This window comes from Mesoplodon mirus (assembly GCF_964341445.2).
Source record: "Mesoplodon mirus genome assembly, chromosome: 9".
NCBI classification, from domain to species: Eukaryota; Metazoa; Chordata; class Mammalia; order Artiodactyla; family Ziphiidae; genus Mesoplodon; species Mesoplodon mirus.
In genome coordinates this window covers 62,315,528-62,330,640 of record NC_138985.1, presented here as the reverse complement: position 1 = coordinate 62,330,640, position 15,113 = coordinate 62,315,528, and the positions used below count along the sequence as shown (strand labels likewise).

The 15,113-nt window shown below is 37.0% G+C and overlaps 1 protein-coding gene across 1 annotated transcript in view; it reads left to right on the top strand.

The window, feature by feature from the left end:
- The window catches only part of ZNF804B (zinc finger protein 804B), a gene marked incomplete at its 3' end in the record, with an annotated part of 484,254 nt that overhangs the window by 379,097 nt on the left and 90,044 nt on the right, over positions 1–15,113 (top strand). Inside the window, exon 2 of the mRNA XM_082632313.1 lies at positions 14,364–14,507. Coding sequence (XP_082488439.1) covers positions 14,364–14,507 — 144 coding nt within the window. The remainder of the gene's footprint in view (positions 1–14,363; positions 14,508–15,113) is intronic.

Here is a 15,113-nt window from a genome sequence, read left to right as displayed (position 1 = left end):
GGAGAAATGTTTTTGAAAGTTTACTTATGAGGAAACGGGAAACTTAGCTATTAATTTAATATCTTTGTCACTTGGTTGGTTACTCATTGGAATTCATATTTAGCTCATAAGAACCACTTAGGGTCTTGATTTTTTCCCTTATTATAATAGATGGTTTATGCATAGGTTGGTGCAGTTAGATTTAATTTAGTTAAATGGAGACACCAGAAGTGGAAATTTTTCTGCATTTTTAGTTTTGAATATTGAAGAAACTTGATCTCATTTTTATCTGAATAAATTATTCTTTAATCGATTAGCAAATTGAATGCTTAGATGTTACTAAATATCTTTTAAAGTAATGACATATTACTGGTTTATTTTGACATACAGATCTGGTCATTAAAGATTGATGAATAGAACACTGCCCTTAGGTTATCCAAGTTTTCATGAAAATATTAACTAAATGGACAACAAAAGAAGAACTGACAAACATCAGCAGATAATTAAAACTTTACAAACTTATGTTTGATTATAATACTAGCTTGGTCAACTCATGAGTTGATTTAAGGCACATAGGTTAAATGGGAATATTTTTTGGAAATGCTACCACACAACCACATATACACACATAAGTCATTTTTAAAGCTTTTGCTTGCTAAACAGACAAAATAATTGGGGTGGGTCTTGACAGCCTTTTTAGTTGAAGCCCATAAAATTTATCCTTGCCATTTCGTTATTAATAATAAAATGCCTAATGTTTAAATCACCTTCCAAATTTGTGGTCACACTGAGTGAGTGCCTATTTCTGTACAATAATAGTAGCATTTGTAAGAATACACTTTTTTCTTCTTTTAGTGAAAACATTATAGAACCAATTAGTTCATAATGCAGTTAGTGAAAGACACTAAGTTGGCAAATGTTTTATACTAAATAAAAAATAAACCTTGAGACCTTGATATTATTTGTTATGTTACCTAAGGAATATTGTCACATAAATGTAACAAAAATTAATACGCATCCTTGCAGAAAGAGTATATATTTATTGTTAATCTCCAATGTAGATTCCTATATGTTTTACATTAATAAACTTTCAAATCATAATTTTTGTATAGGGTAGTAAAAATATAACAGAAAATATCCAAAGCTTTTTTTTTTTTTAATGACAAAAAATGTCCTTAAAAAAATTGGTCTCTCTGTACTCCTGCCAAAGGCAGAAATCCAAAAGATACAGTAGCAAAAGGCCAGGTCAGGAAATCAGCTCAGCTCACCATCTATAGTAGAAAGCAGAGCCTGTTTACAGAAAGAAAAATGTATGTTTAATGCAAAGAGCGTTATTTCTAACAAGTAACTTATCCAGAATACCGTACCGTGGGGCGTTTAGAAATAAAAGAGTCAGCAATAACGGGCACTCGTGTCCTCATAGGGGCATGATTAAGGGTCTGGCTGAGGTTTCCGCTTGTTTTTGCATTGGATTTTTTTCTCCTTTAGTTTGCAACACAAAGACAGGTCCCATAGAAAGAAGAACTTGTCATCCACATAGTACATCATCACTCAGTCGGGTACAGATAACTAAATCTCTCCCCTGTGGGAAGAAATGCTTTTTATTGGACTTTGTGGGTCCATTCTTTGTACATTGTTGGATGTCAGTTATGGGAAGCTCGGCTCCCCTTTCCTAGTGGAGCCAGCATCTTTTAGTGAAATCCTCAGGGACCACCCCCGCCCCGCCCCCATCAAGTCTCCATTCCCAACCCAGACACTTCTGCTCTCAATCAGCCAGATATCTGTCTTCAATTGTCACTGTGTATCGCATTCAAATCTCATGCCGTGTTTTTCTATTTGCTGTTAAACTCTGTAAAAACAAAATGAAACAAAACAAAACCTAGAAAATATAAACAGATAGCAATATTAGGCTGGTACTATGCCAAGTATTTCATTTGATTTGTTTCCACAATCAGTACGACCGACCGTCCTATGAGTTAGTACTGTTATCACGTGCTTCTGTTTTGGGATGAAGACACAGATAAAGATGGAATTGCTGGGTCCTCACACCCCCCGTCATGCGGAACAGACCTTTGATTTAAACTCCATCTGTCTGATCCAGAACTACACTCCTAACCACAAGGACATATTGCCTCGTCTATTTTTTTTTTTTTTTTTTTTTCCTTTTGCGGTATGTGGGCCTCTCACTGTTGTGGCCTCTCCCGCTGCGGAGCACAGGCTCCGGACGCGCAGGCCCAGCGGCCGTGGCTCACGGGCCCAGCCGCTCCGCGGCATATGGGATCCTCCCAGACCGGGGCACGAACCCGTATCCCCTGCATCGGCAGGCGGACTCCCAACCACTGCGCCACCAGGGAGGCCCCAACCTCGTCTATTTTTAATAACTAATTTCAAAACTTAGAACTTCCTAGACACCCTTCCTCCTGGCATATTTCCACTTTGGCCACTACTTCAGCATTTTAAGACTATAGTTTTTTATCTATAGCTATCAATGATAGGTAGGTAGGTAGGTAGGTAGGTAGGTATGTAGATAGGTAGGTAGGTAGGTAGGTAAGTAGGTAGATAGATAATGTGACTGCTGAGTGGTACCTGGAATGGTATTAGGTGCCTTTTATGTTTAAACTTACTTAATCATTATAATCATCATGTGAAGGTGACATTACTATCCATGTTTTACAGAATTTAAGTGATGCATTGAAGGCCATGGAGTTTGCAAGCAGTTGAGCTAGGATTCATACTCTTACCTTGATCTCTGTTCCTCCCTAGATGGACATCCAAAGTGCAGCTCTTGTGGTATTTGGGCACACAGTAAACCAGGAGGGATGCTCCTTTGCTGCTACTCTTAGGGAGTGCCTAATGGTATTTATTTACAAGTTTAAGGGCATTGTCATTTCTTATCAATGAAGGTTCTCTTTTCTTTTTATACTATAATGACTTTTTTTTCCCTACATGTCTCTGCTATCACTCCAGCTAGTACAGAATAGAGACTTGCTGACAAATTCATCCACTAGTGAGAACACAGATTCCAGCCCAGAGTTGTAACAGAATATTCATGCAGACAGCAGCCAGTCAAGATTTTCCATGGCATAATTGTAGGAGGCAAAAAGTTCTATAGGAATTAATTTTTAAAATCACTTAATTGTGCTTTGGTGATCAAAGTGAACTCAGACATTGTGTAAAAACTCTGAAACGAGAAGCAGTGAGTCCAAGAGAGATGTCCTGGGAAAATAATCACAAGGAGGACACTGAGGAACAACATGGGCAGAATCATAATTCTTATGTTAGTTACTGGTCAGCAATAACACTAGCTGTAATAGAAGAGGAGACAGGGAATAGGATTCCATTCTCTCTAAAGTCTGTATGGCTTCTTGTTTATCAGTACATAGAGTGAAATCTGTATTATTCTCATTACAAAATGTAGGTTGATTCATTCTCAGAAATACTTTATGCCCCTTTTTTTTTTTTTTTTTTTTTTTTTTTTGCGGTACACGGGCCTCTCACTGTTGTGGCCTCTCCCGTTGCGGAGCACAGGCTCCGGACGTGCAGGCTCAGCGGCCATGGCTCACGGGCCCAGCCGCTCCGCGGCATGTGGGATCCTCCCAGACTGGGGCACGAACCCGTGTCCCCTGCATTGGCAGGCGGACTCTCAACCACTGCGCCACCAGGGAAGCCCTATGCCACCTTCTTAAACTCCTGAATTAAAGACTGATCAAGTGACATTCATTTTTTTATATGTAAGAGTCAAATACAAGACCATTAACTTAGGCTCTTTATAAAATTCTATCTTAATACGTTTATTCTACTTAGGTATGTAGGCACATTACAAAGCATCATGGTTATTTCCCTTCTCTGAATACATATAGCACTTTAAATCCCCACCATATTACTGTATATTCCTTTCTGTTTTCACTTGTAATTTGTGAATTAATTCTGTCCCTCCAGGTGGTCTGAGAGTCTCTTGAAGAAGGAATTATGTGTTATTATTATCTTGCACAGTAGAATAACACAGTAACTAATCCAAACCTTTATAATACAGCTAAATCCCCACCATACATTAAATTCCTTCAAGGGCAGCATAAAAGTTAAAAAAAAATCATTTTAGGTATGAATTCTTTTATCTTCTGCTTTTTCTTCTCTTTCATCTAAGATATCCCTCCAATATCAGAAAAGAAGGTAGCTTCCTCCTTTCTAAAGCCAGTTTTAGCACTGGCTCAGCTCAGTGCTCAATCTACTGTAACTATAACTAACAATCTATGGACTAGCAAAGCTCTTAATATTCTTTTTTTAAGCTTAGGAGAATAAAGGGAAGAGGAAGTCCTCTACTGAGAGTGATTCTGTCTCCTTCTGTAGGAGATGGTTTAAAATTGAAAATTTTCTATTTCTGGCATTCCAAGAGTGAGAACATACTTTCTAAGTATGATGTTAAATAGATTTTGACTGTGTTGTTTAAGAAAAGAAAGAGAATATCTATAGACCTATATCAGCTTAAAGACTGCAGATACTCATTTATCCATTTTGAGGTTCAGAGATGCAAAATTTGGTCGTCTAGCTCAATCTCCTCTTCCAAGTAAGGAAATAGGCCTCGTAGAATTTGTGGCTCTGCTATTGTTCTCCAAGGCTGGAGTCAAGGACTTGAATTAGCCCAGATCTGCTACTTATCATTCTACATCAACCTGGGCAAACCAAAGAACTTCTGGATTAAATTTCTTTAACTAGAATAGATTTTCTCAAGTCCCTTCCGTGCCTGTATGGCGATTCTGACTTTTTTATTTCACTTCTTTTACAGTGGACCCACAACTTATGTTTTATTGTAGCTGACTCTCTTTCCAGACTAACTCTATGCACAGTGCACACACACACACACACACACACAAAATCACACACAGTAGACTGGGTCACGCTGTATGGCTTATTGAGTGGGTGCTAGTGTTAACAATAAGTATGGATCCTCCAACTGCTCAAGCAGCTGTGAAAATCTATCTCAACTCTTCACCACAGTCTGGGTGGGCTGTACTATCACTTCTGCCTTTATGACACATACTAACTTTTGCCCCAGTTTCCAGCTCTCAGCCTTTCTGACTTCAATTGACAATTGTTTTTATTTTCAATAAAGCAAGAGTGTATCCATAAAACTGGTAAACACCCTTTCTTTTTGAGGATTTTTCAAGTCAATGACCCAAGTTTTACAAAAGTTCTATGAGAATAATTAATAGATAAAATGTGTGAAAAATATATCTTCCAAAATATATGACAACAGAGCCAAGTTTTATACATCATTTCATGATCTTGAAATGAATGTAATGTAGTTTATAGCATTCCTTTAGCCCATGTGAATGCCCTCCTCTCAAAGAAAACTAGCATTTTAATAGATTTCCTTTACTTTGACACATTTTCCCAGCTTGAAGTTAATATTTCAAGATCTGAGACACAGAGCTTCTGTATAGCATACTTCTTTCACAATTGCTAGTTTTCTCTAAGTTTGAAAGTAAATTACCTATTAGAATTTCAATAGATAGAACCGTGGAGCAGCCAGTTTGAAATAATGAAGTGCCTTTGTGAGTGAGCACAATCACTTTTTAAACATCTCTGGTTATAGAACAAGTAAACCAAATGTAGCAGACTTTTTAATCAAACAAGATAGCAAATGTTCAGATAAAACAGAAAGAATGTCCTTGGAGTTTTGACATTTGTCTGGTTTGTGTGTCCTTTTTTAAAAGCAAAGACTTTGGCTTTATACTATTTTAGCACATCATTTTAGGAGTTTCCAGGCCTGTTTTAGCACATGTAGAACAGAAACACGGCTTTTTAGAATTGTACAGATGAATTCCAGAGCAACCTGAGAAGGCCTTAGAACAGGAAATGACTTGACAATCACCTGAATCTTTTTTGAAGGGAACATATTTGCCGTTAATTCCCATGCAAAAGTGAAGCAATGTCTAGGTCAGCATCTCTTAATGACAATTTCTCCCCTAGATAGCTGTTACAGATGTTGAATTTTTTGAAAATGGTTTGTAATTGAGCAGGTGTCACTAGCAACTTTCCAGAAAACTTAGTGACCTGACATTTTTTATTGATTTCTCCTATATTAGAAAATGAAATGTCAGACACTATTAATTGCATTTTTAAAATAAGTAGTTACAGCAGGAGTAATGGGTAAATGAAAGCACTTCCTGTCTAATGCACAATAGATGTATTCATTTAAATGTATTCAATTTAGATGAATGCAATATGTCTGTATTCATTACAGTTATACATATCTGTGGGCTGAATTGATGGAGTGGTAATTACTACCTTTATAAATGGGACACTATTGTCAGTCTGGGGGAAGAAAACTCATTTTCTTATCATATTTTACACACCTACACCATAGACACATTCTAAAATCTTTCTTTCAAATATAGAAATTTTACCCGTGAATTTCCAGTGGATCTAATGATTATAAATATGGTCTGTCAGTAGTCCTGCTTTTCTCAAGGATTGCTGAGGGTTGCTCTCTCTCATGGAATATGACAGAGCGGAATTGGGGATCTCAAGATCTCTCCATACAAAGGAGCCCTCCTTGTCATCTGGCCCCACCCCTGGAGCTCAGCCATGTACATTACATAACATGGATTAGATTATTTTTACATCATGCATTGTTTTTCTTTGAGTTCAATGAAGGTAGGACTATCAAAATGTGATTTCGTTGTACACTTTTATTTTCTAAATACTAGACTATTTTTTAAGAGCATTTTTAGGTTCATAGCAATATAGATCAGGAAATACAGAGAGTTCCTGTATACTCTCCCCTAAGTTTATATATAGTTTCCCTTATTATCAACATTTTATATTAGTGTGGTGGGTGAGTGTGTTACAACTGATGAACTGAAATTGATGTGTTATTATTAGCTGAAGTCTATATTCCACATTAGGGTTCACTCTTTGAAGTGTACAAGTATATGGGTTTTAACATCACCATACTCATTTCAGGTTTTCCAGTTCTCTCCCCTTTAGCACAATAAGTAAACAGGAAAAAGGTCAGAAAGAAATTAAATGTATTCATTCCTTCACTCACTACATTTATTCATTCATGAATTCATTAATGGACGTTTGTTGGGCATGAACTCTAGGCCAAGGACTGCTATTTAATGGATTTGACCTTGTCCTTGACCCTGGGTAAATTTACATATATTTTTATGTACTCTCTTTTTCTCTCCCACCCAAAAATATTGCCTGTTTTTACTGGTGAGGGCTGGGATGTTCTCTGTAAGAGACTGGTAGTCCTTGCATCTTGATGGGCTCATACTACACGGTGTCCAGTAAATCTCATTGGTTTACATGTATTTTACTGTTTCATTAGTTGTTACAAATACTCTGAAAACCCATCCATAACCTTTATGAACTTTTGAAGTGCAGCATCTGTATCCCATTGGTAAGCAACATGGAAATTATATGTGCGCCTTTTTTCCTTTATGGCAGACATGCGTAGTTAGGTAATAAAGCAATAGCTACTGTTATGATTATTTTAGGGTACACCTGGGACTGCATTATATACTTATGTGTTTTTCTGGTAGAGGAACTGTATATTAATTTATGCTGAGGAAGATGAAGTTGGTGGTGTAGAATACTGATGAACAATGGTTCTAACAGATATGCATGTGTTTTTCAAAAATAACCTCTGTTCAAATGCAGCCAATTAGGAATCTTCTCCAAAATAAGCAGTTATACAAGCAAACTTTAAATATTTAATTGTTGCTTCATGAACAGAAATGCAATCATCACGCTGGCATCTTGCCAGTAAGTCAGAAATTCATCATTCTTTCCATATTAGAAATGATGCTGAGATGTTCCCAAAGCATGCCACCCAGTGATAAGTTCAAATACTTAATGTGGTCGTATTCATCTTCTCATCTGGGCAGCTTGAATGAATCACTAATAAGAGGGGAAAAGCTCTTTTTCAAATCCAGGAAGTGGCTGTCATTATACCTACCTGGGCATTGCTGGAAAGGTCTAACTTTGGTCATGTCCAGTTCAAGTCTGGGAAACCAACACTTGATTCTCAACAAATTGTAAGGAGAACTATTGATTATGGTAAGACAAGAGGAGCATTGGAAATCAATAATCTATAGTTCTGATTGTGAATCTGTATGCAGTTGCTACCCTCTATTACTTTAGGCTAATTCTTCAGTAAGCTCCTTAGACCTCAGATTCCGTATTTTTTTAAAGGATTGTTCCAAAAGTTCCATATATTTAGAATCATACTCATCTGTTTATTCTGCCATCATTTCAACAGTTTAATTCCCCATGATATAACTTAACATTGTCACAGTAAACCAAGCTATCTATTATGTAGTGGGAAAAGGATTCTCTGGTTTTTATTCATTAATTTCACTTATTCAACAAATACTTACTGAGTTTCTTCTAAGTAACAAGTGACATGCTAGATGCTATAGAATGCAAAGACCATATAAAAGAAGCCCGTCACATCTTTAGGGAAATCAATATTAGTAATATTAATGTTAATTAAGGGCATCCAGTGCTCTCTTGACTGTGTGTGGGATTTCTAAACAGTCCAAAAGTTAAAAACAAATTGTGAGATAAAAACATCTGAAAATCCTATTTATGGAAAACAAATTTGATTTTACTATCAGGGATTGTGCTTTCATATGAGATGGTGGGTTGAAGAGGATAAGGATTCCTATCATTTGCTCAAATTTTCATCAGAAAGTGAAAGTTGCTTTATGGACTCATAGGAGAATGGTATTATTATTTTTTTTAATTTTAGTGTCATATGGATACAATGATACCCATACATATAACACAAAGACACATACACAGAATATCCAAACATCAAGTACCTACTTTTAGCAACACTGTACTAAGTGCTTCCATGAAACTGATCTCATTTTATACTCACAACAATCCTTCAAGCTACTCCCTACTCCCTTTAATTTATCCTGAGAAAACTGAAAATTTAAAGTTTAAACTGCTCTAAGAAAAAGGCTGAGATTCAATTTAGTCAGTCTTCAAACACTATTTTTTTTCTCTATCACAAACATAAAATAAATACATGAAGAAACCCATCTAAATCAAATTTCCCATTACCCAACCTATTACAGAGATGCAAGGGGACAATGGGGACCAAAAGAGATCTTTTGAATCAGCGACAGCCACTTGATCAAAGGAGGAGGAGAATTCACTATCTTTGAAACAGGATTTTATCTGGGGCCAGTGTAACAGAACAGGTTAGAGGGCCTCCCTGGTGGCGCAGTGGTTGAGAGTCCGCCTGCCGATGCAGGGGATACGGGTTCGTGCCCCGGTCTGGGAGGATCCCACATGCCGCGGAGCGGCTGGGCCCGTGAGCCATGGCCGCTGCGCCTGCGCGTCCGGAGCCTGTGCTCCGCAACGGGAGAGGCCACAACAGTGAGAGGCCCGCGTACCGCAAAAAAAAAAAAAAAAAAAAGAACAGGTTAGAGAATATTAGAATTCTTAAAGCAATCTCTTACACATAACAGTGAAAGGTCAAATGTGAACGTTCATGCAAAGAATGTGAATTCAGTTCTCAAAGCTCCGAGCTGGTATTGCCATCAAGGAGATACGAAGACAGCAATTGATTTCTTCTCTTCCTTTTCAATAATCAAGGCACATATTCACAACCAGCAGAACAGGACTACCACCTTGTATTTTCCTAGTGCCCATCTCTCAGCTTCAAGAGCTTTATAGATTTTTAAAATTATAATTAGTCCTCTTACTCTCTCTGGGAGCTAGGGGCTCTGTATCATTCCAAATCTACCAAAACAGTTAGCATAGACAGCTCAGAATTATGCAGCATCTGGATAAAGGCTAATTAGGGCAGCATGAGCCTGGTGATTAATAGCTCTGAAGACAGGCAGATCTGAGTCTGAATTCAGTCTCTGCTCTTCAACATTGAGTGAGTTTCTAGATGTGTTTGTACCTTGTCTTCCATGTCTTTATATGGGATAATAAGAGATCATACTTAGTAAAGTCGTTGTGAAGATTGAGTTAACAAACATGAAGTGCTTGGCAGATTTCTGTTTTACAAAGAGAGAGCAATGGATTTTAGTGTGTAAGCATCATTACAATAATAAAAATAATTTGGTAGCAAACATACATATTTCTAACTAAACACATTACCCTAGTCAGAATACTTGCCACTTTACAGACACACTTGTTATATGCATGAATGTAAAATTCTTAGTGTGAAAAAGTATATTTTCTCTCTTTGCACCCAAAATGTTAATTATGAAAAGTAATTAATTACTATGGAATTCTTACAGAACTGAAACATAATTGCCCACTGGCAATGCCTAATGTTTTAAAAATGACTTATTAAGATAACTCATATTCAATTTATAATTCATTTTCAACATTTAATGGATCATTGAGAATGCTTAACAAGAAGTTTTCTTTTATTTCATAAATGTTATTTTTTCTATTAAATAAGCTTCCAAAATCTCCTCTTCTAGGCAAACTGTAAGAAGGGAAATTTGTATAACTAGCAAATCAATGATACAGCTATACATCAAATGTTACATGTCTAATGTATTATTATGAATTTTATTCACTTTTAATTTTAAAAATTTACTGATACTGAGAATAGGTGGCTATTTACTCCTTTCATGTTTACTCCATATCTCAATATATTTAAAGACTGTAATTATTTCAGAGAGTAAATCTCACCTTAATTTGCCTTCAAAGCTATTTGACCAGTAAAAGTATCTTGTCATTAAACAAAAAGGCAAGAAATGCTGAGAACTTACAGCGTATCTAATGCTATGTGTGAAAAAGAGAGAGAGAGAAAAAATCTGACTTTTTCTTCAAATTATTCTTAACTAGTATGAACTAGGTAAATTCTATAACAACTTATGATTATCACTGTATTGCAATTTATAGTGTTTACCTGTTCATATGTAATTATCCCATGCTAAACTGTAAAACTCTGAGGTAGAGACCTAGTAAGAAACTGACAATTACAGGTTGTTTAACAAGAGGTTCTTGACTGTTTAAGTGCTTGATAATAGTGCATTGAATGTGTGGTTAAATGAACGGATGAATGATTGAGTGGATGGGGCAGCGTGATACAATGGAAAGTGTGCCCCTGCTGTACTGTTAGCTGATTTTATTCAAATCACGAAATTGCTAAACATCAGTTGCCTCTTCTGCTAAATGGTAGGATTAGACAGACTACATGATACCTCCCCTACTAGTCTGAGACCTTACCCTCCAGCCTTCTGGCACATAGAGATGGACAAGCTCAGCTCCATTTCCATAGGTAGTCCACTTTGACACTTCAGAGCAGGTCTACCTTATGCTGAGTAATACCATGGACCACTAAGTTATAGTTCTTTTACTAAAAGTCAGCTCCAGCTCTAATCTCAGTTTTCAAGTTTTGCCAAAAATTCTTAAGGATTTTTGTTTTTCTTTCCCTCTATGATTCCTCTATCCCTACCCAACTCGTGGCTTGTAGTCTCCTTTGCCTGATATTTCTACTCTCAGGCCTCAGTTTCCCCATTTCTATTCCCTAGTCACTGCTGTTGGGTTTATGCTTTTACTTCTGGCTTTGAGGGACACACTGGATTGTGAACTCTCTATGTTTTGCTCATGGCATTTATATCGCACCTGTGCATCCTTCCTCTCTTAATAAGGGGACTAGGATATGCTGTGGGAATATCATTAGTCCCTTATAGGGAAGAGAAACGGGTATATCAGCACCATTTCCCGGCAAGAAACATGAAGCAAGAAACAAGGCATGTAATTTAGTCTGATGGCTTTGTAAAATGTAAACGTTTGTAGGAGATGGTATATGACTAAAGTATTGGTAGAACTCTCATAACATTTTTCATTGAGAGTCATATATTATAATATCATAATTAAAGGGTGTTTTAGAAATAAAAAATGTTTAGACATAGATGCCAAGAGTAACTGGAAAAGCTCCACTCCTGGCCATTGAGCTATTGTCACAAAATCCTCTCCAAAATCTAGAATAATAAGAATACACATTTTTAACTACAGATTCACCCTGAATTCTCAGTCGCCACCTCTACTCCACTCCCAGTTAACATAGCTGAGGCAGAGTTGCTCAATATCCAAGGAACATGGCCAGTTTTCTGAGGCTGTTGTTCCTGGCTCATCATAAAGTAAGAACTATGGGTAAACCAAAGTAGTCTCTGTCCCAATCCAATCCCTGCAATTATACTGAGAAAGGGCATAACAAATTTCTAGTGAGAAAGACTGGATGAAAAATAATGGTTTCCCCTGATTCTAAGTGTACTGCATCAAAAGATATGCTGTACCTCAGTGCTATACTGCTCCTTCAATTATCAAGTGACTATATTATCTCCCTTCTTTGAGTAACTGGGTTTTTGTCTTGAAATCGGTATCCATATTCTCATTACTGGATACATCCTGTCAAGTAGCTTTTATTTGCCTCATTAGCCTAGAATGTAACCACATTTCTACGTCAACTCTCTTAGATAGGCAATCCGGATATTTTGTGTAGTTTGATCTTTGTTAATGTTACTCATGTCCTCCCTGCTTCTTGCCATGTGTTTTAGACACTTATATTTGGGCTTGAATAATTATGTTCCATGTCTGAATTAATTGCCCCATCACTTCTCCCAACCCTGTAGAATCTGCCTAAATTCCCTGCGTTTGCTTTCTTGTCTGGGTAGTGATAGCCCTCTGATTTAGGTTTATGGCCTAAGTTCTTTTTATAGAAGGTTAGTCATTTTGGAGAAACAAAGCTGAAATCCATTCTTTATTTTGTTCACCCATTCTTTATGCATATTTATTTGGTATCCTCTAAGTGCCAGTCATTCTTTTATTTAGGCCTTGGGACAATAGAGAAGAACTTGCAGAATGGTAGGAGGCATGAATATGTAAGCCAGCATTATCTATTAATTTATGTAATGCATATTAAATAAGCACCTATTCTGGGCTAGACAATACGTTTGGCAACATGGACACAAAAATGAATAAAACAGTTCCTGCCTTCAAAAGATTTGTGGGAGCCATAGACATGAAAACATGTCTATGAAAATATCATGTGGCATGTCTGCTAATAGAATTAAAGAGGGTAACATGGGAGCATGGATTGATATAAATGACACTGATGAGGTAGGAAGGAGCTTGTATGGTATATTAAGGGGATTGGCCTTAAAGGGAGATGGTAAAGCACAGCTGTTTACTAACAAAGGAGGTAGGCATTGGTTATTTGAATTCAAATCCTTTCTGCACTTGGTAACTCAGTGACCACAAGTGTGTGATCTCTCTGAGTGCTGGTTGATGCATCTGTAAAATGCAGATTAAAATAGAACTTATTTTTATAGGGTTGTTGTGAGGAACAAATGAGATAATTCACATACTTAACCTCATACCTGGCACATTGTTTATGCTCAATAAGCATTTGTCACTATTATTCTATAGGCAATGAGAGAATTCAGGAGGATTTTAAGCAGGAGGATGATATGGCCAAAATTCTGTTTGAGATAGAGCATAGTCAAAATTGTAAGCGTAATAATTTTGAAAACTGTGCAGTACACTTATTGCCAATGTCTAGCAGGAGCTGATGCTTGTGGGAGAAGCTTAGGCTGGAGTGAGAAATAATGGATAAATAAGGCTCTAACTATAGTATGAATGGGGTCACCCAGGGAGAGTGTGTAGCATGGATAATTCAGTTGGCTGAAGATGGAATTGTGCGGAATACAAAAAATGTAAGGGGTAATATCAAAGAAAGAAATATCCATGAAAAAGGCAAGGTAGGAATGATCATAGATGTGTTTAGTAATAAGCAACATAATGGAGGCTTTCTCCTCCTTGAAATGTCATGGAAAATGATTCCCAGAGGAGGCAAAGAGCTGGGTATTGGGAAAGGAGTAGCAGCTCACCAGTTTAATAAGGTGGGAAAGGCACTGTGTGAAGAGAGAATAGTAAGTCCCAACACATGATCTCAAGGAGGCTAAACACGAGCAGTAGGTGAACAATACAAAACAATGCAATCAGTGCCCCAATAAAATATTGTAGTGGAGAGGTCTTACAGTGTTTCAGATAGGTCATTGGATAGGCAGAGGAAATGGGGGTGAGTATTCCAGTTAGGTGAGTCAGCAGAACCACACCTGTAAATGGGTGGCAAGAAGAAGAATGAGTAATGACCATGCTGCAGCTGAGGGCTCCTTTACGATAAGTCATTATGTGTTTATTGATAACTTAGGGATAAGGCTAAGCTGAAAGTTGCTTCCACAGTGCCATGAATTTCTGAAATGTAATGTGACTAACCATATCCTTTTAGTCACAGTAAAATTAAATACCAACTTGATTAATATGAGATCTGATTATGCTATTAGACAGAAATGTAACCAACATTTTTGCCTTTTTTTTTTTTTTTTAAGGATTTTCCAGAAAAGGAGAAGTCCACAGCAAAGGCCCTGGAAGATGTAAAGGCAAACTTTTACTGTGAATTATGTGACAAGCAGTACCACAAACACCAGGAGTTTGACAATCATATTAATTCTTATGATCATGCTCATAAGCAGGTAAGTCGAAGTGGGAAATAGCCTTCCTATTCCTGGATTTATACCTTTGGAACACAATATATGCAAGTGGCCTTATTTATCCTTGTCTAAGATGCTGAGGTAAAACCATTTTATACCTTTTTTTTCTTGAAGGTTGTGTTTTCTGTTTAAATATTGGGTGAAGTACTTTTTCCTAGAAGGAATGTAAAACTGTAGGTTAACTTACAGATGATCCAAGAGTAGATTGACATTTATTTTAGAGTTATATATGTGGGGAAACCAGGACCCATTAAACATAGGGCTGGATTCAAAACCACCTAGCTACTTAGTGGCAGAATTAGAACACTGGACTAGTACTAGGACAGAATCTACCATAGAGTTCTTTCAAGAGTTCCAAGGTATAGGGAATACTAAGTCTTTGGGGAAAAAATTCTCAGTATAAGGTTACATTTTCCCAAGAATACCCTCTTAGGAGGGTCAACGTGATTACTTAATAAATGAACCATTGCAAACAAAGAAAATCTTGACAAAGGCAAAGTTGAGGGGTAATGGCAGGTATAAACAGTTCACATTTCATTTTCTTTTACTACACATGGAAGCTAAGATTCTCTATCTGTCTGTGAAAGA